The sequence below is a fragment of the Dendronephthya gigantea genome, unplaced genomic scaffold, assembly GCF_004324835.1.
Source record: "Dendronephthya gigantea isolate DGI-Jeju-01 unplaced genomic scaffold, DenGig_1.0 000030F, whole genome shotgun sequence".
Taxonomy (NCBI): domain Eukaryota; kingdom Metazoa; phylum Cnidaria; class Anthozoa; order Malacalcyonacea; family Nephtheidae; genus Dendronephthya; species Dendronephthya gigantea.
Window position 1 is genome coordinate 983,393 of NW_021163040.1, and position 24,766 is coordinate 1,008,158.

General features: G+C 37.9%; 1 protein-coding gene across 1 annotated transcript in view; it reads right to left on the reverse strand.

Annotated features, from left to right (window-relative positions):
- The window catches only part of LOC114524164 (receptor-type tyrosine-protein phosphatase S-like), a 38,036-nt gene extending 13,606 nt beyond the window's left edge, over positions 1-24,430 (reverse strand). The window contains exons 1-11 of the mRNA XM_028545294.1: positions 24,322-24,430; positions 12,781-13,002; positions 11,879-12,280; positions 5,560-5,829; positions 4,960-5,247; positions 3,744-3,998; positions 3,088-3,339; positions 2,097-2,384; positions 1,423-1,710; positions 538-918; positions 114-337 (exon numbers count right to left, since the gene is read on the reverse strand). Of these exons, the coding sequence (XP_028401095.1) occupies positions 114-337; positions 538-918; positions 1,423-1,710; positions 2,097-2,384; positions 3,088-3,339; positions 3,744-3,998; positions 4,960-5,247; positions 5,560-5,829; positions 11,879-12,280; positions 12,781-12,832 (2,700 nt within the window). The 5' untranslated portion in view covers positions 12,833-13,002; positions 24,322-24,430. The remainder of the gene's footprint in view (positions 1-113; positions 338-537; positions 919-1,422; positions 1,711-2,096; positions 2,385-3,087; positions 3,340-3,743; positions 3,999-4,959; positions 5,248-5,559; positions 5,830-11,878; positions 12,281-12,780; positions 13,003-24,321) is intronic.
- Between the last annotated feature and the right edge of the window lie 336 nt (positions 24,431-24,766).

The following is a 24,766-nucleotide window of genomic DNA, read 5'->3' on the forward strand; positions in this document are numbered from 1 at the left end:
AGCATGTTTTAAAAGTAATTTTTTAAATTGTTATATAATACTAGAGAAAGGACGCTTTCTACTTCATGGAATCTAACAACTCTGCTGCTTTCAAATCATAGTTTTGACAGTACCTGGACATCGTACTTCTTTTTCTTAGACAGTGTTTCGACAATCATGGTAACAGTCTCGTTTTTTAGACCACTTTTTAGTTCTTTTTCCTCTTTTTTACCACCAGTTTCATAGGACACAACGTATTTGGTAAGCTTTCCTCCGATATAAAATGGACGTTTCCAGGAAAGCATAAAACTGGAGTCGTTCAGCATATCAACAGTCAAATCTCTGGGTTGACTCGGTACTGCAATGTAGAGAAGTTACAACATAACGCAAAGCAGAGTTATTAAAAATCTCGATCCAATGTAAGCATTGTATTAAAGGTGAGATAAAATATGTTCTGCGCATTAGGCTTGCTCTCAAAAGTCGGGAAGGGTGCAACTGAAGTTCAATTTGAAAATAGCCCAAATCTCAGACCATTAAGGTATGCATTCTACACCTTACCTCCTTCAGGTGTTATAATCTTCTTTGTGATTTCTTTGCTCCACAACACCATTCCTTTATTAACTTTCGATCCTTCTTTTATGGTAACCATGTAGATAGTGTTAGGAAAAAGATCCTTTAGATCCAATACTCGTTTCGCTCCATACTCCTTAATTTCAGCCTTCCAGTCAAATTTAATATCCCTTCTTGTTCTCGATCTGTCATTTCCCCCCACAAAAATTTCTCTCTTGTCTTTATCAATCTTTCCTAGATGTTTTATTCTCCACGTTAACGTCAAAAGAACCTTTACTAAACTTCCAGCTAAATCTGGTTTGTTCCATATCAGTCGATAGACGTTCGCTGACGGGTTCGTTACATTTTGAGGTTCCGGGATTGGTGGTGCTAAAATAAATAGAGAATAAACTACTTTAAGAATGTTATGTGTATATATATATATATATATATAATTATATATATATATATATATATATATATATATATATATCGGGCTTAGTTGTGCATGGAAAATACTGCATGGTGTATGAAATACCGTTGTTGCAATGGAAGTGCTACAAAGAAATATTGCATCATTCAAAATACCTATATAATAGTAAAAGTAGTCGATTCATTTCCAAAAAAAAAATAAAATTTCCTTTCTCTAATCGCATGCTTGTACTTAAATTTGATTGGTAGATTGCAAGGTCACCGAAACAAAAGCCACTTATCGATTCAAACAAACAAGAAGTTAATTAATTTTTCCATGAATATAAGTTCATCGTTTTTTCATAATATTTTTTTTGTTTTTTGATAGTAAAATTTTGTAATATTTTGTCAATGCTTGCAACCACAATGAGTAAAAAAAACAGACTTTACACAAATGGCTGCTAGTCTTCGTCGTTTCTATACCTTGGTAGACCATTAAGTAGTATTTTTCTCTACTAAACTTCCCAGGGCCAGAACTTGTAGCTGCTTTCACTTTGAACATGTACCGCTCTTTACGTTTTAAGTTGACTTCCCTCGAGGTTTCGGAACCGCTCACGTTGATTGATTTCTCTGTCGAGGAAGCATTTGCGATTCTGTACAACAAGGTGTATCGGAGTAATTCTCCATTGGTTTCTTTTGGCGGATCCCAGGTAACCCGGACTGACGTGGTGTTAAGAAATTGAACCCTCGGTTGCCCAGGAGGACCAGGAGCTACACGTAGGAGTGAAATATGAGTTCATTCTAGCTAACAAAAACATCTTAAAAGATTAAAATGAATGATTTAGCTACTATAGAGGATACATTCAAAGTCTTTCCTCTCGGTACCAAGATTGAGATGATACTATGAGAAGACTTCTCCCAATACATGTTTGTAAGACGTGTTAGGAATTAGTATGTACTGAATATATGTAGAACTTTACGCGAACTTTCTCGACATGCAGAAATCTGTAAGATAAGATTTTTCATCTTCTTTCCAGAATGACGTTCAGAAATTACCTTTTTATAGGGTAATTCTTTCGAGGTCAGTAAATTTGAAGATATAGACTTCTAGATTTCCTAAATCTCCTTTATATAAATATTTTAGTGTGGATACTCACTTGCTGTCTTCGTTTTAAATGTATCTACTTTTGGGTCACTCTGAACATATTTATTCCAGACTTTTAGGCGAACCTCGTACGTAGTGAAGGGTTTGAGCTCTTCAATTTTCTCTGATCTTCTGTGCCCTGTCATCGTTTTATTTACCATTACAGCGTTGTTTTCTTTCGAGATACACAGTAGCTCCTGTCCTTTAATAGGGAACTGGGTGTCCCCGTGAATCTTCCATTGAATATGCACAAACCTTGAATTCGGCTCCGTAGCATATAATTCAGTAATCGACGGTTTATCTAGTAACGAGTTTAGTATTAATGCTTTTGTGATTGACTCAAACTGGCGTTTCAGGGTCCCGCCGCTTGACCTTACTGTATTTTTCGACGTGCCACCTAAACGCCGCCAAGGTCACGAGGGTGAAATAACGTTAAAATCAGGTTGGATGAAAGTTTAGATAAGTGTACGTTCAAATACGCATTTCTAAATAATATGCATAGGAAATCCATGCATACTGATAAGCGTGCGCGATCAATAATTTTCATCCTATATTAATAATGCCAAGGAAGGCATCTTCCGCTTGAGTCTGCGAAGAAATCATGTACTAAACAAATGCAAAACGTATCCATAAAAACTAGTAAAGACGTAGTAAAAATATCAAAATACAAAACAATAATTATTTTTCTATACAGCAAATAATAGGGAAAAATGAGTGGGAAATTTAATGCATTTACGTATTCCCAATACCCAATCACATTCATGCAATTATTGAAAAAAATGATGGCAACCCGTTCACAGGAAATACGTGAAAATGCATTTAAATAGCTTACTTTATTACTTGCATTGTAATTAGTTAATGAATAATTATGCTTCAGACCACTCTAGAAATGAACCATATATATTTTCAAACGACAGGACAGAGTTTCCTTTCGTGCAAAACGTCTTTCATTGCAAAAGCAATGTTTTGCCATCCCTAATTCTAGAGCATCAGCATATACTTACCAATTCTGAAAACTTTCACCTCATGAGTTGTAACTCCAACAAAATTGCGCACAAAGCACGTATACTTTCCAAAATCAGCATTTTTTAAACCATCAAGAGATGTGCTAGGTTTACTAGCAATCACACTGGACCCTTTTCTCCACTCGTATGTCGGTGTTGGATTACCAGTAGCATTGCATTTGAGAAAAACTGTATCACCTTTTAGTGCATGTTTCGAACCTGATGACTTTTGGAGGTCGATGACTGGTCTGTCTAATTAAAGAGAGCATACGACAGGTATTAAGAATAAGAATTTCATAATTTATAGTTATATATCCATTTCTAAACATAACGCAGCTGCAAATTTTGATTCTTTCAGGGCCGTAGTCAAGGGACGGGGGGGGCGAGGTTAGGTGGAAACCGTTCGTTCGTTTTCCTTCCCCGAATTTTGAAATTCGGGGAAGGAAAATTGATAGGGGGAGAACTTCAGATCGACCAGTGTCTTATGCTAACATTTTAAAATTTAATTTATTTGAAAAATAAAAACAAAAGAAAATAATTTAAATTCCAATCGTAGCAGGATCAACTGTCATGTTCTAGCAAGCGAGAATACTGCTAATTGAAAGAAAAGTGCGTCATAAACCTTCTCTTATAGATTGTAAGACAATTATACTTACAGAAGACGTTAATATAGACACTTTTGTTGGCGCTGGGAGAAATACCATTATTTGTTGTGCAGGTATAAAGTCCGTCGTCGTTTTCATTAACGTTATTCTTTCGGAAGGTGCGATCGTTACTAATGATTCTTCCATATTTATTTGTCCATTTGACTCGAGGTATAGGATAGCCCTCTGTGTCACACCAGATCACGAGATTCTCGCCCTTCGTCAAATTCGTCCTCCTAGCTGCAATTCTCTTTATCACTGGAGAAACTACGAAAAAAGCGGCTGATTGAAGAAAATTACCATAATAAATTATCATGAAAAAATTATGGATCACGAAAGGGATAAACTGTCCATTTCAACATAGTTCCTAGTTGGAGCGAACTTGGAAGCTTTTTTAGCACTTCTATCACGAGATACGTGGCTAGATTACTTAAACCAGCTCCCATTCGTTAGATCAGACATGCTGTAGGTGGTAGATGGATCTGAACACTGAGATAATTCGGCACATAATCATATATCACATGGCTTCCAAAATGGGTCAATTAAGCTATTTTTAACAAATTAAATATTAAATAAGATATCACCAAACCGACGTTTTTGCTTATTGCACTGAAAATGTCATTGTCATGTTGCGCGAAAATCTGGCTGAGAGCCAGATTTTCATTAAAATCACATTAGTGCTACTTGCGTCATTTTGCGCATTTTCGAAACGTTTTCACTCCTTTCATTATTTTGACGCCTTTTAGCAATATATTCCAACATATTGAAACATTTATAGCTTTTGCCATCAATCCATATAGGGTTTCATCTGTTTTGTCATGAAGACATCACTGAATGAAAACGCTCACAGCCTGAGACGGCCCCATTTACACTACAGTCAATTTAATGACACGGCACAGCTAAAATTCGTACCTATACCCAATTTTAGCTATATGTGCCCCATTCAAAGGCCGTGCACTGAGATAAAATGGGAACAGGTACCCAATTTAGCCATATCATGTGGTGTAAACAGGACTAAAATGCAGGCGTAATGGATTTGAGCTGTCACGCCTTTTGCCTTTAGAATTCTGAGAGTTTCAAATAACATCTTATTTATTCGCCATGTTTGTGTTTAATTAGCCTTGATTGATCTTTCACGCTAAAAAGTGCCCTGGGGACGAGTTTTCTTCCCTGACGCTAAATATGTATACAATATTATATACACAATGCATTTATCTAGTACACTTACATCGTACACGTACGCGAACTATTGCCTCTGTACCAACCCCCACATCATTATGCGGTACGCAAGAATATTTCCCTCTTTGGCTTGGTTTAATGTTTCTGATGTAGAACTCTCCCTTAGTGTTATTTTGAACCTTTACAAACTCTGTCTTTACGCCGACTTCACTGTAGTGGTATAAATTGAATATCGGAGGTGGTTTAGAACATGCTTCACAAACAATCTTGAGATCTTCGCCCCTTTCCAACGTGTCACTTTTTGCATCCGTTTTGATTTTCGTACCAAATGGTGTGTCTTGAGATTTAAAAAAATTGTCAAAATTTCACAGGGCAATATATTTTTTTTTTTAATAAGCGCATATGATTCAGGTGTATATGAACCATTCATGGTGCTACTCTGAACTATCAGCCGAGTAAGCTGAAAAACTAGCTTCACCACGGCGGATATCGACCCCGAGTCTCGACCTATATACTAGTTCAGTTGGAAGAGCATTGGACAAGTAAACCAAAAGTCGCGGGTTCGCCAGAACTGATGCATTAAGCCAGACTCGGTGTCCAGTATTTGTACGTACGTGCGTGTTTACGAACGAACTTTAACCATACTTACATCGTACTATAACCTGGACAGTATACTCGACTTGAGAAGCATTATTTTTCGCGACACATTTGTAATTTCCATTGTCCCATCTCGATACGTTGGAATTTATATATTCGGCTGAGCCTTTATCTTTCTTGACACCTTTCGTTAACTCGATGCTACCATTGTACCAGCTGACCTCTGGAATGGGCCTTCCGGTAGCTTTGCAACCCAATCTTATTTCTTCACCTTCGCGGAGTAGCCGTGTGTCTGGAGGATGGCTAACGATTTTTGGTGGAACTATGCAGAAAAGAGTGGTTTTAGACTTTACATTTATCAATCTACGATTGCAGGGTAACACTGATTACGGGGTAACACTAACTCCCTGACGAAGGCCCTCAGGTCGAAACGTCGAGAAGTGTTTTGCCTATTTTAGACAGTTGTTATACTATAAAATGTACTTCCATTGAAAATTAAGCTATTTACATCGACATATTTCAGCTCAGTTGTTCAATAGGTAGATGATATTGCTTTCCATTTTAAACTTATCCACCGTTTAAGTTAAACGCCTTTCGAACAACCGGCCCCTGGGGCCAGTTGTATTAAGCCCGTTTAGCTTAAACGATGGTCGATGGATAAGTCAAATTTAAATAACACTCTTACATCTCTCTTGAATGAGTCAACTTGAATAATATGCTAAATGCTTGAATGAGTTATGACACATCACTCAACATTGATTTGTGGGGGAAAGGGGGAGAATTTTGAAATAAATCCCGCGACTGCTGACTGTAGTGTCAATTAACACACAGGGTACGTCAATGTTTTGGCCATGCAAGATTGTAGCTTTTTTCCAACATTACGAAAAAAATTAAAATAATATCGATTACTCTGTTAATTTAGCCCTCATTTTCGAAGTAATTCAACGTCAAATATACGCAACTTAATGAGGTTTTTCAGTCCATCGCTAGGGCCACATTAATTTTGTCACCATGCAAGCTCGATCGTGATGCATTATATTAGTTACAGTAAAATTGCTCCTGTATTTTATTTAGTCTTTATTATCGTCTTGAAATTTTCCTTTCAACAATGCATCGTGAAAATCGTGTTACGCGTGACTGTTATTTTGTTCGCGCTTTTAATTAGTTCGATATTTTTGGAAAACTTGTATTTTTTGCTTACAAGTATATGCAATGTCCTATCTTATCTTGAATATATTATCGTAACTTTTACTTCTTCAACGTATATTTTAATAACCAAAGAAATCAGTATACTAACTTCTAACGATATCTGTCGTAATAAATCCGCCATGTTTACAAATGGAATGAAATTAGATATATTCAGTACATATGTATGGCCAAAATGAAAAAAACATAGAGACAAAAATTATCTAGTATTTCTCAATAATCCTTAAATCGAGAGACATTTGCGGCCATTTCAAACGCGTATATTTCAAAGTCCCCCGGACTTCTCAATAGCAGTCTTCGGGTTCCGAGCCCGAGCAATACGAAAAACGCTTTGCGGTCCCTGCTTCTATACAATTTTAGCTACAGTATACGCGATATAGCCGATATTGTGGAGCTTTTTTGCACATACAAATTCCTATCGGCAGTGTTTATAATTGCGAATTGAGAAAACACAGCCTATGCTATTTTTGTGCGAGATTTAATTGATTCTCAAACTTATTATTACAAAAAACATTCTATTTTCGAAATCGTAAGATGGTCAAAGAAGCTTCTATTAATTGAATGGATTCCCAATTAATAGCGTACTTATCCCATTATATTCCATGCATGTCACCCGAACCTTCGATACAGCGGCATGTGATGCGGAGCGTTATCGCATATTGTATGCCATGGGAAATCTACACGGTCGCCGAGATCGACAAAACGATCGAATAATGTGGAGAACCCTTCATCTGGTGCGTAATATCGCGAGTTAGATTGCCACAGAAAACAGGTGTGAACGCACACGCAGATTCCAATTTGCGCATTCATATTTAAAGAAAAGCCAATCAGTAATAATTATTATCGAGACAAAAAGAAGGCCCATTTCGATGCTTTTTTAAAGCACTATTCGCCAACAAGCATTGTTTCCATAAACACTTAGTCGAATACCGTATGAATGGAATGAGTGCAATTGTGCAAATGAAGCCCGTTCTATGGTTTTTGTATGCGAGGCACTCAGTTAGCAACAATTAAGTCATCGTCAATATTTACGTGTCTTTATAAATTCAGTTACGGCGGCTATTAACGAGTTTTAGTACTATGCACAGCTTGTTATTGCCCAAATAGGCATATTTTACATACAAGTTTGCTGGTGTTTTCCCCTCTTCTTTGTAGGCATGAGTAATTCATAAAGAACTCACACAGCGCAAAACAAGATTACGCCCAGCGGTGATAATTACGCTTTTACAAATAGATAAACAAAACAATTTACGGAACGTTGAGTTGACTCGCAGTAAAGTGTCTTTGGCCTTTGGTTGATAGATAACTTTGGCAACGCGTCAAAGTGCGCGGCAAACGCACTTGTGTGCATGTACGGCATTAATGAGTGTAAAATCTTACCCGGATTTTCCGTTTAATTTTGTAGCAAGTAATTCGCCTAAAGTTGAATGTTAGTCTTTAATAGAATGGCCCGTATTTGGTGATTTGTATAGATTTGTATAGATGCCCGGGAAATTTATATACGGCACTTTATGAATCAGCAATACTGTGATTGTAAGTGGCGATGTTAATGTGGCAGCCATGAAAGTTTATGGTTATATATAAATCTAGTATAAACTTTGGATGAAAAAAAGCACTCGTGAGTCGTGAATCTTAGATTGAAGTAATAAAGATCAACTGATATTGATAATTTTATATCAGTACTGCATGGCCATGTAGGGTTTAGATTGTAAGATACAAACGAAAACACATTGCCTGCTAAATAATCCTTGACCAAAGCCATAGCCAAAATTATACCAGGTTTGTTATCGCACTTGGAATAAGATAGCGTACTCGATAACTGCAGTACAAAATTGCGCATACACTCATATCAGACGTATGTACGTGAGCATGCATATATAGCATATACAATCGTGCGAACAATGCAAATTTTTAATGATTGATCGTTATTTTCGTACGTTGTTGAGTGTTATTTCATCCGCACAATGCTTTGTTATGTTTGGCGTTCGCATAATCAAACCCCACGATGCATGCGGCTCGAGGCTTCTCGGTTATCTGTGCAAACAGCACATTGCCGGTGACAGATTAGCGCTGAATTGCTTTTAAAACTCCCCAGTATCAATTGTGAGTCAACAACACAACTTATCACGACAATGACAATTTGCTACAATAACTCTCCATTTCTATAGCTCTGTGTGCAGCCAAAGAGGCATTACTCCAAAGTGCTTCGTGCATGAACAATCTGGGTTGCCTCCATTCGATGTCGGTATCTATTTTTAAAAAGCTCGAAAATAGCAACACTGAAAGGCTTCAGAAGTAAGTACTTGATACAATGGTTTTTAACCTTGTGATAACTATCTGACAGCCTCTTCAGAGCCACACATTGACGTAGCAGTGATGAGGTCCATTGTTTTAAAGATCTAATTTCGATCATAGATTAAGTGAATCTTTACATACTTCCATTTTTTGGGGGTTTTAAGATCTTCTCATCTTTCTTTTTTTTCCTTTTATATTCCAATTCTCAGAGTTATCGCTGGTTAAAGCTTTAAGAATTCCGGAGAGATTAAAAGATTTACCAAGTGGACAGTATATGCATGTGTGAAATGTTTATATTGAGAAAGAATCGAGTACCTCTAGCATGCATATATCTATTTATCAATGTAATGCTATAACAGGTGTATCTGTCGAAGTTCTAGCTCGGGCTTAATCACACATGCAACGACTCAACGAGCTAGTAGTAGTGATCAGCCAACAATTATTTCATGAATGTAGCTCTTCAATGCACTGGACAAGAGCTTGCCTGCATGCTTGGCTCTAATTATATTTATCAGAACTACCAATTTAAATTAAAACTCTTCTATATATCTGAATTATATCGTTAAAGATAAACGTATATTAGACGAGAGAATTAGGTGTTCTTAAACTTATAAACCCACATAGAAAACGTTTTATATGTTTTCTTCTCCCGTGTATAATTTGGCTTCAAATTTGGAAAATTTAATATCATTGCTAGATTAGCTGCAGATTGGCGCGGTCTGTATATCTGACTTAATAAGCAAAATTAACAGAATTAAAAATGAAAAATGAAAATTCTACCATCTTTCACAAAGTTTAAGCATTCAATTTACTTCGGTATACTGAAACGTTTGATAACAAGGCTTGCGACCTTGGCCTTTCTTCTACGCAATTAATAAATATTAAGACGACCCGTCGAAAAAAATCTGAAGGACTGAAATATAAAATAAAACTTAACGCTCGGCTCTTCTTGTTTGAGGTAATCGGCTTGCGCAAATGCTTGTATATATTCATCAGCATATGTGAAAGAATGTTGTATAATATATATGCTTCTGTATATATAGTAGTTTTCCAACGATTACCACGCGGGACAGTAATAGTAGATGACGTTTCGTATGTGTGATTATTATATTAAATAAATTATTCTCCCAAGGAGTGGGCACATTTAACTGAGCAGTTACAGCGCAAAGGGCAGAATAAATAAATCATTACCAAATAAATACGAAACTTTTTGCGCTGAATAAAAACATAAAAAAAAACTACCCGTAGACCGGAAAGCCCGAATAGAAGATATTCCATTTTATAGCAAGATATATTGAAATGCGCAGTACAACATCGTGTTAAATCACTTTCATGTTTGCTTATTGCTTTTCGAATTTCACGGCGTCATAATCACGGAGTCATCCGAAGCGTTAATAATTAAAGTATTTAGTAATACGCACTATAAAAATGTGTTAAATAATGCATTGCCGTTGGCATGCGACAAACATAAACCGGCCGAAGCCTCATTTTCTTCTGGATTAGTGGATTTAAAGGAAGGCAAATATTCCATAAAAACTGTTCCACGAGTTTAAAAAAATACCTTTCCATTTCAGATCAGTGTGGTCGAGGTTGCCCGCGTGAAGAAAAAAGCGGGGCATATTTTTGCGGTTAGTCTGCGGGGGAATTGTACTGAATAATTGAACAGCAAAAACGGGAATCTATTGAAAATATATATCAATGTCGAATATGATATTATTTTGAAACTTTGCGTATTGCGATAAAACTTATCGAGACAGAAATCTACGCATGTATAAATAACCTTCATATAAAGTCAATTTAAACGTCTTAGAAAGCGACCATGCAGCTTGCTACGCGATAACGTTACTAGAAAAAACAGTTTGAGATTGTACCCGTTCATTTTACAAACATAATAATTATTACAGTGCCTCTTTGATGTTTTAGCCTTGTTTAAACACATCTAAGTGTTCATAGTGATTTACAACAAATCTCAATACATATAGCGCCGTCGGTGAGTTTTAGAGCGCATTCTTCCCTGGTGTTATTAAGCGAAGTAGAAATTGTCAACTCAGCTTGATACTCGCTTTTGTCAATATTACAGTAGACTAATCGTTATTATTCGCGAATATACAATATGCATATTGAGAAGGAGCGAATATAAACACATATTTCTGACGGAATTCACCGCGTGTATTTATCAATATCTTGCGAATACGCGCACTTCAACCTAATCTCAAAGTCTCAAACTGCCAGACAAAGGGGGACCCCGAAATGATAACCAACTGATAAATCGCTTCGTAATAACACATGCTACTCTTGTGAATTTTCAACGTGCAAATCCGCTTTCGATTACAGAGTACAAAGGAAGCAATCTCACAATCATAGGTCAGCTAATCCGTTTTCATTTAGGCTTAAGAGGCCAACTCAAACGAATGCAAATCGAGTCGGAATTTAAAAATTCAGAGTCTCGACTCGATCGATTTAAGGCCTTTCGGCTATTCTGATCGAGACACAGATTCGAAAGAATTCCGTACCGTTTATAATCTAAGATATAAATAAAACCGTAAATTGTTTGCTTTTTCGTGCGGTCCTGGCGTTTAGTCAACAATCTATTCGCTCGTGTGAAATGCCCCGTGTTTGGACAAGTATATCCGGTAAACTATTTATGAGTAAACTTTACATCTCCACTTCAAATCCCCAGGTTCAACGTGTTTCAGTTCCAGAATTTATACCACGCGAATATAACGTGCATGAATCAGCATGGTCTTCAGTCCGCTCAAAACAAGTAGTGGAATATAATGCATATAGGCCTATATGTTCAGTTTAAGGTTGTTTTGTATTCGTTATATTCTTAGGGAACTTTATTTTTTATTTACAAATAAGGTACTCACCAAGTACATGCAATTTGACGGCTCTTGATAATGTTTTCCATTTAGCTGGGTAATCGCTTATTTCACAAAGGTAGTCCCCCTCATCTTCAATCGTAACGTTGACGATCTGCAAAGTTGCCTGATTAACGATCCTAACGCGACGTTTATATCGTTCTGGAATTTGTTCTGACATAACCGGTGGTCTGTGTGATTTAGCATTTTTCGCTCTGGTCGAGAAAAAAAACACTTTATAAAACGAGGACACTTTGGGTGAAATGCGCTCTGAGATTCCCCATTTCAAAAAGACATCCGTCTCTTTCGCGTGATACCTCCACAGAAATTTCACCGTTTCGTTTACTACCGCTTGAGTCTCGTTGGGCCATGTGATGAAGTCCAGTTCAAACGAACTCTCTCCGCGATCCACTATAAATATATACGAAACAAATAACAAATCTATATTCATATCAGGCTTGTGCAGTAGTTTGCACTTCTAATTTACAAACAGCCGATGCCGGTGGCTAAAAACGAGAGCTTCGTGCTGTCTTTGTTCGCTCTTCTAGCATATGTCATGTAAACCTTGTAACAAAAATCACTGGCATGGTCTTAGGAGCTGGAAGAGTTTGGGGGAAAACAGATTTACGATTATTTTTGGTTGTATGGCTAAATCATCTCGTAATTGAAAATTATTTCTCGTTCTAATTTAAGATTTACAATATATGTATATGTATAAGAATTACGGGAAGATCCAACGAGGCAGTCGAATAAATTCATTGAGATAAAACGATTTATCAATTTCTGTACAATTTTATCAACTGAAACATTCGAAATTTTGCTTCGTTGACACGTCTGCCGATTTACTCGATGTTGTTGCTAGGTTTTAGCGGACGAATTCGTTTATACTCTCTAGGTTACTACTTACTTACCCCAGGAGATAATGACAACTATGAACATGTATGACAAGCGAAATCTTCGCATTTCTCTGCCGACCGCAAGAAGCGTTTCAAAACGAACCAACGTTCAATGTGTTACGGGAGACTTAAATCCCTCGATCAGTTACCGATAGAGCACAGCCGCATGCAATAATATTCGATACTCCTTTCAAATGCAATTAACGTCTCGCAGCGGCCGTTCAGCAGCAGTTTCCTCTGAAAAACAATAAATTAGAAACATCTAAATATTGCCACTCGTCAAGACCTGGGGACTAGATTTGAGACCACATCAATGATATTCACGATTATTATGAGTGCGACTCGAACAGGTGGTTTTCCATCGAAATTTGAGGTATAAACAACACAAGACCCGAATCATCTGCTGCAGTAGTTGGCTTGTATGAAAATCATATATGCTGTAGCGGTCGCGCGAAGGTGGAATTTACAATCCTACAGCGCAGACTACAGGCTTTATATATGTACAGTATTTCGCCAGCATGTATCTGCGACGTTTAATGTTGATTTTTTGACCTCAGTCTGTGTAGGGTTATCGACGAACTATATCAGCTTAAAACAATGTTGGAATGGAATTCGGAAATGCATGCCACCGGAAAATTATCGCTCGTAAGCAATTAACAATTTTATTAGTAAAACGTGATTGTTTCAAGTGATTCACGCTATTACAGTTTTACCGTATTCTGCACTGAACAGAAAATCTATTAACGCGGTAGCCATTAAGAAAAGACTTTAATATGTGATTATCAGTCATTTGAAAGGGATCCAAGTGGATGACTATATTATATTATTTATATAGATATACTCCAGCATAAACGAAAAACATAGCCACCTTGGCTCTAGCCTCTAGCCTCTAGGTTAAGCCATATAGCGAGGCTTTATCATTAATTCCGCTGCCCGATACGATAGGTATAACATTAGTGTTACCGTGCCTCAATTAGAATAGCAGAAATGTTGCAAAACATCGGATACGAAATCCCCAACATATAACCAAACGTTATCGTTATTAATATAAAGCCGTGTTCAAATCGGGCCAACAGAAGCCCCGTTTACACTACACTCGATTTATTCGCAACGCACGGCTAAAATGGATACCCGTATACTGCCCATCTCATCTGTGCTCGGCCTTTGCTTTGGTAGCCTGAACACTAATAAAATTGGTTATACGGGTATACCAATTTTAGCCGTGCCGTGCCGATGGATTGAGTGAAGTATAAACGCGGGCTAGACATGCAGTGTTGCATCCGACAACTTTTAATAACATGCAAGGACAAATTACAGTTGGGACATTTAGGCTATACAGGCGAAGATAAGCCTAAGATTAAATAAATAAGTCGGGACCTAAATATACGTCGCAAACGTTTGTATAAACGCATATATGGCTTATTCCAAACTAGAATAGGTAGCGGTTTGTTTTAGTTGAGGCTTTGGAGCAAGTCTTATATAGGTAGTTCTATTTTAGCAGCGAACAAATTGGTACGTTTATACGAAGGTTCGCGCGACTTATTCGGATCGCTGCCATATAAATTCCATGTAAATGCGACTTATTTACGTCTCGCCGACTTATTCGGGTTGCGATTTATTTTCACTTGTATGCATGCAATTGCCTTAATATGCGGCCTGCGTGTTTTAGCGTTAACATAAAGTTCATAGAATTTTTTTATGTCCCATATATATCTATAGATAGATTAGATAGATTATTCCATTCGGTCAAAATTCGCAGTTTTTCAGAACAGCTGAATTGCATTCGAACGATGCTATACATCTATGACTGGTGCCGGGGTTTTTTTATTAAAATTAATTAAATCTTTATCCTCGTAGACAAAATGAAAAAAGTTTCATCCATGTTTGTAAAGTTACTCTCTTTATGTTTTGGTTACCCATTTATATTGAGGTTGAAATATTTTGACTCCTATGTATGGAAATGAAAATAAATGATTACTTGCATTTTCCATCATGTGAGATTAAATAATTAATTAAAAAACGTGTTTAATTTCACGAATATAATAAGCAATCCCGTAGACAAATTGAAAAGTTTATAAAACTGAAATTTCGGACATTTGAGAATTTTCAAAATAATGATATAATGACGATAAATTTTACGATATAATTATGATAGCTAAGATTTAGCATAGCTTTTCACTGAACATGAATGTTATGTGGAATAAGTATTTGCCATTAATTTTTTATATCACAACTGTAGCTACGTGCCGCCATACATCTCGAAAAGGTCTCCAAAGATGATTTGAGTGTTTAAAAAGGGCTACATATATTGATTTCGGCGACAAATATCTATTTTGATAAGCATGACCTGAGGACAAGAAATTAGACATTATATAAGACTTTCTGAGAAGTGAAACGCAGGCACCAACGATAGCAATATTATTTGTAGCTATTATAAGAATTTTTTGGGGGGAAAACGAATCATTTATAGAAATGTTTTACTCTATAATTGAGTCACTGTTACGTATAGTCCTGCGCTTATATGCCAGTCTAATATATGCCACCAAATAGCGGTCATGCATGTTTGGCTTTATTGCAGGATGTATATAGGAACCTATGCATGCATGTCATAATCATGCAACTCGTAATAAATCAACGTGCGCCAGACTGCATCCATGCACATAATATATCATTTTTTTAAATCAGACATATATCACAACATGTTGGTGCACACCACTGCAGCGCTCGCGAAAGGAGTTCTCAGCCAAAGCCGGCGAATCGCTAATCTATTTAAACTTTATAATTATCAATAAGGCGGTAGGACAGCGCAGGTTACACGCATGCAACGCCTCGCGTGATTAGCGTGCAGTAGCGCGGCGCTGGTTATTCGGCCTGCCCATGATACCTTCCTTAATTTCGTTGATGCTCGGCATCAGCTGGAGTGATATAACAATTAACGTGGACAAAAGATGGAAGGAGAGGGAGAATTGATACAGGGGGCTCGCTTGAGAGAACGCATTGACCAGGCACACAGGGCAAATAAACAAGGAACACAGTGTGAATTTGTACAAATGGGACGACGGTGAAATTATTTTATATATAACATAAGTAAATGAAAACAGTTGGGAGTATATACCTAGTCATGATGTGAGATCATGAGTCATTCCTTCTCTTCGCTAAGGCTATATTTATCGCGGCTTCGGGACCGTTCATAATTTATTAGATGCAGGAGAATACTAAGAATGGGTGATTTTTCAAGCAATTCAATTTTCAATGCCGATTTTCTTAACACCACACACTTATATTAGGGAGCTTTAGCAGTGACAACGAGTACGAGATTCATCATTCTCGCGATTGTTTGCTTTCGCCATCAGCCAAAACTCGTAGTCGTTGGGCTTTTGAGTAATTTTGAACAAAATCTAGTTAGAAAAAAATTCGGTTCCATTATTCTTCTTTCTCACCCATTCGGCTAACTCTAGCTTAACAAAGAGCCATCGCTGTCAGGTTGATCATTATAATATTTTGGTCTCCATCTCGATATTCCGCAGCCTACATCATCGCAGTGGTCTTTAATTCTATATAGCGTGATGAGGCAACTTCTTAATTGACCCGCTCAGAGGAATTTGGAAGGCTCAACTGAGCGTGATTACTTTACCGTGTGCCAACCTCGTACCCACGGTTTTATTACCATGGACAAATGAGCGATTGAAGTTCAAATATCACGAAAACATAAAGCAAATTAACATTTAATAAAATTATTTAATATAGTGTGCTTAGCCGCGCATACGCAGCGGAAAACTTCGTGATGGACGGGGTTGATACCATGCAATAAAATAATAAAACTAAAGGTATATAAACGCAACAAACACAGCGATGCGCATGTGTAATTATTATTTTCAAAATATTTGTATATGATACCACTACGTTTTCGACCATTGTTGAAAAAAATACCCTAAAGTCGCGTTTACACTGAGGCATTGATGCACCTGATAAATAATTTCCAAAACAGTTCTACAAAAAATTTACCCCTGTTTTTCAAGACTGATTATATACAAAGCTATACTAGAATACATGCATGCATGCAGCAACCCCTTGCCATTTAAACGAAGCAATTTTTTTCCTGCGCTAGCCAGATCTCAATATAATAGCGGATGTTTCACATTTTTCGAAAACAAACACAGTGTAAAGGTGAAATGAAATCACCGTTTACCCACTGCATTACGTTGCATACAGTTATAGTCATATAGACTTAGTTAATACTTCACTATAGCTAAACCTTCAAAACAGCAGAAATAATTTAAATCCCCAAATACTAAACGTCGAATGTTGTTTTTTGATTATTGAAATCATGCAGTGATTCCAGTCAACTTTATAAAAGCAGTTCAAAGTGTTTGTTATATCAAATTTCCAAATTACACTCTCGAAAACTCGTTTTGAAGTTATATAACGATGATGTAAAGCCTTAAATAGTCGGTTAGGTCTTCGCAAAACGACATACCCAGCTCATAAAATGCATTCTAACTGCAATCACAAGATAAACAAAGTAGTCGCCTACCATTTCACGGATTATAAAGTATGAGTTGTTCACCACTTAACTTTCCCAGTTCTGATCATATTCTAATCTTTTTCCAGTGTTTATATCATGCATTATTGTTTGATTCCGCATTTCATATTGTGTTTACGAAACAGTTTTTTACCCGAAAATAGTTTGCAAAATGAATTCAACCGTACGCGGATAGAGTTCTGGGTCAGAAATCCGCAAACGGCTGAAGGGTACCAACTGAAAACGGGGGTAACTGTTGGCCTACAGAGGAGGTGGTTGGTGGGTTTTCCCTAATCGATTGGCTTTCCACTTTCTGCCGCGTTCTAGCTTGTTTGCGACAGTTTACATGAGGCGTCGCCCTTAAGTACCTCTGGGACACGTGACTACCTGTGCTATCGTTATCTCTCCCCTTCAAGGTCTCATTTTACCTATTTCCTCTTCCGGTGCGGATTTTGAATTCTTCCCAGCTAATGAGAATACTATAGCATTCTCATTTAATAGCCTTTTGTCTGAATTCAACCGTACGGATTCAACCGGATGGATAGAGTTCTGGGTCAGAAATCCGCGAATGTGACTTCCGCGTCCTTACTGAACAATGCATTAATCACACTCTTTTATTACACAATTGCACATGCCCACGCCTTATCGAGCATGTCGCCTCCCAAAAAATATCCCTGAACTTGAACATTCTAATTGGTGGCCGCGGTCGATGTGGAAGCTTGCATGGTACCAATGACGTTAAAACCGGGATCAATTTGCCAGCGTGCGCCGGTCGCAACAAAGACGGTCGCGAAAACAAAGCTGATCAATTCGGGTCAAACTAGGTTCCTTCAATACTAGTTCGACGGGGGCCTCGGGGCCAACGAAGGGGAGAGAACGCCCAGCAATTGCACACCATTTTATGCTGCTTAAGTGACACTTAAATAGCCCTGGTCAACTGGATATCGAATGGAAGCAAGGCTTGCTAAATAATTGAAACACAAAGCCATCAAGAAGGGCTCTAACAAAAGCGGTTTTTATATTTGGTATTTTTGTCCCCCCCCCACCTTGGCCCCGAGCACCGATTGGACATCAGCATTAGAGTCGTGAGATAACCCCCCCCAGGACCAACGTAATGAAAACAGAAAACCGCAAGCGAGAGGCCCAAACCGGGATTGGGGAAGCGCAAACAAACAGCCTAAGATCAGGAAATTATATTCGCTTTTGATAAACTTGATTTACAAGGAGAGAATCCAGCAGGTTATTGAACTTCTTTTTGTCCCTATTTATCGAATGGTTCAGGAATAGGTTCCAGAAAGATACTCTGCGACTTCCGACAACCCTTCTCGCCTGGCCGCTCAAGGCTATCTGGCCTAAACCATAACTAATTGGATGGCCATGCAGCCGCTCCTCCGGCTTCGAGGCAATTTCTCTCGGATGGCCACTTGCTCATCCGGCTGCCAGATAAGCTTTTCTCGCATGACCCCCAGTACGCTCAAAGTCAACAAAGTTTCTCTCGGATGGCCACTTGATCATCCGCCTTCGAGGCAATTTCTGTCAGATGGCCACTTGCTCATCCCGCCGCAAAATAACCTTCTCTCGCATGACCCCTAGTACGCTCGAACTCAAGTTGCTCTCGGATGACCACACGTCTATCCCGCGCACGCTCTCGCGCGGCAACATCTCAAGGTCGACCCTAAATATATATTGCATACGGCCGCTCGAGCTCTAACAGGCAAATCACCATTATACACCGTTGAGAAGGCAGCTGTAATCACAACAAAAGAATGTTCTGCCTCGCAGAGCTTATGCCCCATGCACCTGAACAGAGGCTTAACGGAGACAAACACATGCAAACGAGAATGACACATGCAAAAGATTGAAAATGATTTTAGTGCCGCATACGCAACACCGTCGAGGGAAACAATCAAAAGAAACATAAAAATCGAACACGATAGGCCATACGAACCTCACAGTACTGCGGACAATCGCACCTAATTTGTAGCGCTAACCTGAAATGTAAAGACTGCCGTACACTCATTCTTAAAAGGGGCTCTCGTTATAATGAAAGCACTCAAACGGAACGGATGAGCAGATCAGCGAAAACTAAACAAGGGTGATAGGGCCGAACAAAATGAGCTAGACCGGTGGATTAAAACGTTATGTAACAACTAGTCGCAAGTCTTTAATGTAATAATGGTCCGCCCAGCGAGTCCTAGAGTAAAAACGCTTAGGAAGGCCCCCAAACAAACTGATAAATATACCTGTTCCGCTGGTCGCACTTGTGGAATATCGGGTTGTTGCCGCTCAACAGCCGGTACAGGAGAATTATCTAATAGCACTGCCGGTGGAGGCGGAACATCAGCCGTTGCTGCCATTCTCGAGTGCTGTAAGCCAACAGTGATGCAGTAATGCGGTTTTTCCCTTATCGACCGGCTTTCCACTTTCTGCCGCGTTCTAGCTTGTTTGCGACACTTTACATGAGGCGTCGCCCTTAAGTACCTCTGGGGCACGTGACTACCTGTGCTATCGTTATCTCTCCCCCCAAGGTCTCATTTTACCTATTTCCTCTTCCGGTACGGATTTTGAATTCTTCCCAGATAATGAGAATAACTGTTGAATTGCTGACATTTTTCATTGAAATACAAACATTTTGTCTTGTTTGGCTAATCACAAGTCCTTACACGTTCAAATTTTGCGCGTGCGCACAAGTGCTCTGACCATTGAACGTCCACGGACCATGACATAGAATTTGGACAACTTTGGATTCCGGGTGTAATTCCTAATCTCCGGGCGGAATTAGTTCACCTCGCACGGCGCTCCGCGCCAGCTCGGGGATTATTATAACACAAAACAAATAGCAAAATATCCTTCTTATTGAGTGTGTTCCCAACAGACATCAAAACATTTCAATAATCCTTCAAGTCTTGAAAAAGCCTAAAGTTACGCCTGTATTCTAAAAGCTCACTCACACTCAAACTCATTGAGTGGAAGATCTTAATCTTCTTATAACTTTTCAATGGCGGAATTTTTAGTCAAACAATAGCTTGAAAACAGGCTTTACAACAACAACTTTACAACAATGAATGATCGACGGTGTCCTCGTTAAATATGTAAGCGAGTGTACATTAATTACACACGGGGTAGCAACTGTTAAGCGCAATTTGTATTGAAAAACTATCCATTGCCTTTATCGAGGAATTGCCTGATCGTCAAAAAATTTGTTTTCCCTATATGTATTATAGGATGCATTTAAGGTTGGGTACTACATATAACGGTTGGTATATGTCTAAATCACCACCTTTTATATTTATATATCACGACTCGTTCAATCATAAGTATAATTCACGCGATAATAAGAATATAGTGTGCATGCTTTGTTCAAGGTTTTCCAATAGGAAGTCGTGGATCACAGCGCCATTGACGACGTTTCATTGGCTCGAAATTAAGAAATTCTTTTGTATACAAAAAACAAAATTCCATGAAGTATAGACCTATTTACGTGCCAATGCGCTGAGTAAAAAGTAAGGGATCGTCCAGGTTGATTTGACATGCAGAAATTATATGTGGATGGTGCATGCGATGGTGCAGGAGATCAAAATAACCTAACATTACCATTAAGGTATTCAGTTTTGAAAGGATGATGCATTTATACTAGTGCATTATACTTTTGCATTTTTTTTCAACTTCGTTGATCAGCCTGAACCTCGGCCACAGTTTCCCGGCTTCTTTATTATGCATGCATTTTAACAGCCGTTTGGTGACCCAATTACTAACCCAGTGCATGCATAACTTTTTTTAAATTAAGCATTGATGAGTGATAATTTGCAGAAGAAATTATTTTACGACTTATTATTACGAAATTATTTTACGGAGGCTTTGAGTGAATAATCGAAATATTCGTATATAAATGATTGATTTTTTAAGCTCATTTCAGCAACGAATTTTTAGATTTGCTGATACCAATACCAAAAGAAATATAATTTGACCACCAAAACGTTTCACTGAAATCAAGTTTTATACCTCTCTGCTCTGAGTGTAAGTATTAAAATGCATATCTTCAGCAAATATTAGAACGAATATACTTATTGAAATAACCGTACACAATATAGCTGCAATTCGTTTTCAATGAACCAAATATGCATGCATCCATAGCCATAGTTTTAGTAGAGGGTACAGTACGTGCACTGTATATAGTGCACAGCACTGTACGTAGTTTTTGCACAGGGGCGGCGGAACAGGGGGGGCTAGGGGGGCTAAAGCCCCCCCAGAAGTAAAAGTGGGGGGGCTTAGTCCCCCCAAAAAATTTCATGAAGAAAGCCAGAATGGGAGAGCAAATATACAAACTAAGTTACCACGAAGTCGTCAAATTAATGCTCGCCGGCGTATTAAATGCTAATAAGATATCCTATATTGTAATACGGATCAAGTGAATGTAAATTGACTTTCTTTGATCTTTCATAGTTGTCTTTAACAGCAGAATATAAAATATTCGTGGTTGTATATTGTTATTATTTTCGGACCGCCATTTTGTTTGGAAATTATTTTCAGAATTTGAGAGATGATTTTTCAAATGTGGGAGAAATCACTACACGCGCTGTGCCGTTTTCAGTTTGTGTTTGCCCATGAAAAACTACGATGAAAGTGGCAAGTAACACTCTGAAATGGCCATTTCCGAAGATCTAGAGCATTGAAATTCCAAAAAAATTTCGCTCGGCGCCAACCATGGTGGCGCCTCGTGAAATTAGCCCCCCCAAAATATTTTATGTTCCGCCGCCCCTGTTTTTGCAAACCCATATTGGCATATAGGCAAACCAGCAAAACTATAGAGTTTTAAATCACTATAACAGTGCATGCATGACTATAGATTTGGTGAGTAAAAATAGTGCAATTATAGTTTCTACTCTACAATAGTTTTAAGGAAAAAGAGCTATAGTCATATTATTTTGTAAATCTATAGTTAGATTTTGTAAGGGAAACTTGAAGGAGGACTCTTATATTCTCTATATTCGAATTCTCTATCATAGTTCATAAAAGTAGGTTTATCAGTAGGTGTAATTCGAAGAGCGCGCGTCATAATTAAAACATGGTGTTAAATATATTATTATAGGAGTCTCGTCGTATCTAAATTCCGAATATACATTGCAAAATTACTAACATATAAATAAGACTGCCCCCGTGAGCAAATTGCCATGGGTCAGCTGCTCCTTGGTTCCGGGGCCCAAGTACATAGGAGATCGAAGGCGTCTGGGTTTTGACTTTCAGTATTTTCAGTTTTGCCCCGCTATAGCAGCTATGGACAACATGCAATATGGAATCATCTTCCAAAAACTTCGCATCAAATGTAAGGGGAATATATAACAACTGCCTAAAAATAATAGTCAACGTTTCGATTTGTGAGCCTTATTCATCATGAGAGTTAATTGTAACTCTCCTCATACAGGCCTTCAGGTTCGAACTGCGAGAGGCGTTTTTTTTTTATTTAGGCATGCAGTTGTTATACCACATTTGATGCGAATGCAGTTGTTTTACCACATTTGATGTTGTACATATGTAAATATATTTAAATTCATAAAGTGAATTTTTTACGACTTTTATTGTCATCCAATCGACACAATTTAATTTCCGTTTGCTTTGTATATTTATCGTTGAACAGGAACTCTCTTAAACGGGGGCTATGAAAAGTAATGCGTGCCAAAGCATTCGATATACATGCAAGTACTGTATTTCTATTTTTGTTTTTTATTCCTTAACTTCCGCTTTATTGGCACTTTAATTAAACTAGGAAAAACCAATCAGCGATTCATTAACTCACTTCCATATAGCTAATTATCCAGCATGGAAGTCAAACTATAAGATGAGATGTTTGCATCAATTCACATCAAGACAAATTAGCGATGTTCGAAACAGATTTCGTAAAATAAATACAAAGTAGCAAGAACTCTAGCAACTATAGTAAATTAATTGGCAAATGTATCACACGAGTGACAAGGTTCGTCTATATGAGCTTTTAAACTTCATGGCATGCACAGTGAAGTTGAGTGAACATAAAGTTCGAAGAAACTTAATTAGAAAAACTGTAAAAAAAAGCTCTGTATATACTGGTATAGAATCTGGCGCAGCATGAATTAATAACCCTAAACTATATCAGTTATGTACATTCATTTATTTGATTGTACATATACTGTAACATAACAAGATTATATCTTTATCCAATTCCACCCCGGCTCCAGATTTATCAGTGATAGAAAATGGGCATTGTCCATCGGAAGTATATCACTTAACAAGGTGGATTTACGCATTTAGCAAAATAGCATCCGGATGACAGCGTTTATTGAGTAATAGAAACTGTCAGTGAAAGCAACGACATGTCGACTTAATTCCCATATTTTACAGGGGGAAATGCGTGCTGAACATGCTATATCTATACGCGAAACATGCATCACAAAGTGGTGGCTATCAGCGGCAAAAGTATAGAAATGTATTGACGGCTTCAGCATCAAGCAATTCTATTTGTTTGATCTTACCTGAAAAATTACCAGGAGTTTCCTCAAGATATGTTCACGATTTGAAACAGACTGGCCGGTCGATTGTGATAGAGGCATGCAGTTATACGATGAGACATGGAACATGCGTCAGGCAACATGTGCAAAATAATGCTTCATAAACCCATTTCTTTTCAAATATTATCTGTACGTCAAACGAATACGCGCAAAGAAAAGTCCTTCCCATTTTCGAGCAAAAATAGACTATCGTGTCGAACCTCCCACGGGCAAGAAATTTATAGTCGGTTCTGATAATCGAAGCCTCGAAAGTTATACGTCAAAAATTACTGCAAATACGTATGCAGAAAATAGTTCAAGACAAATTAGGAGGCGGCCCTTTGTGCCTCGGAAATTCATGCAGGGACGCAAACTATCAGGGCTGCGTTGTCCACAATGCCTTCCAAGGGTCTTTACAATGTTTGGTTATTGAAACTTAACAAATTTGCACCGTTTTCCCTCAAAAGACAGAGAAAACGTTTTGTTCTATAGAAAAAACATGTTGTTGCTAACCTGCCGCGTCTTCGATGAGCAGTCTGCTTTCTCCTGTTCTATGTTGTTTTAATATTTACGGCCAAGACATTGTGCCTGCAACACAGTCACTTCAGAATATCCCCACACAAGGTGGAGTTATTTGTTTTTTGAGCGGACTGTGGACCTAAACCGTTTAGTACATGTTAACAAGATCACACTGGGCGGTCAATATATTAATTAAACTTGGATATTAGCGCGCTTCATTTGAACGTAAACAGCCTCGAATTGGACAAAATTCACACCATTTCAAAAAAAAGTGTTCCAAAATTGCTTATTTCATTATTTTGTTTTGAATATTATGGGGAAAAGATCATATAAATGCTAATGTTGGCGTTGTACGTTGTTTAATTGCATAAGGCTAATTTGTTTATACAATCCCGCGTAATTCTGATTCTTTGATTGAATTGGATATTTACATATCGCA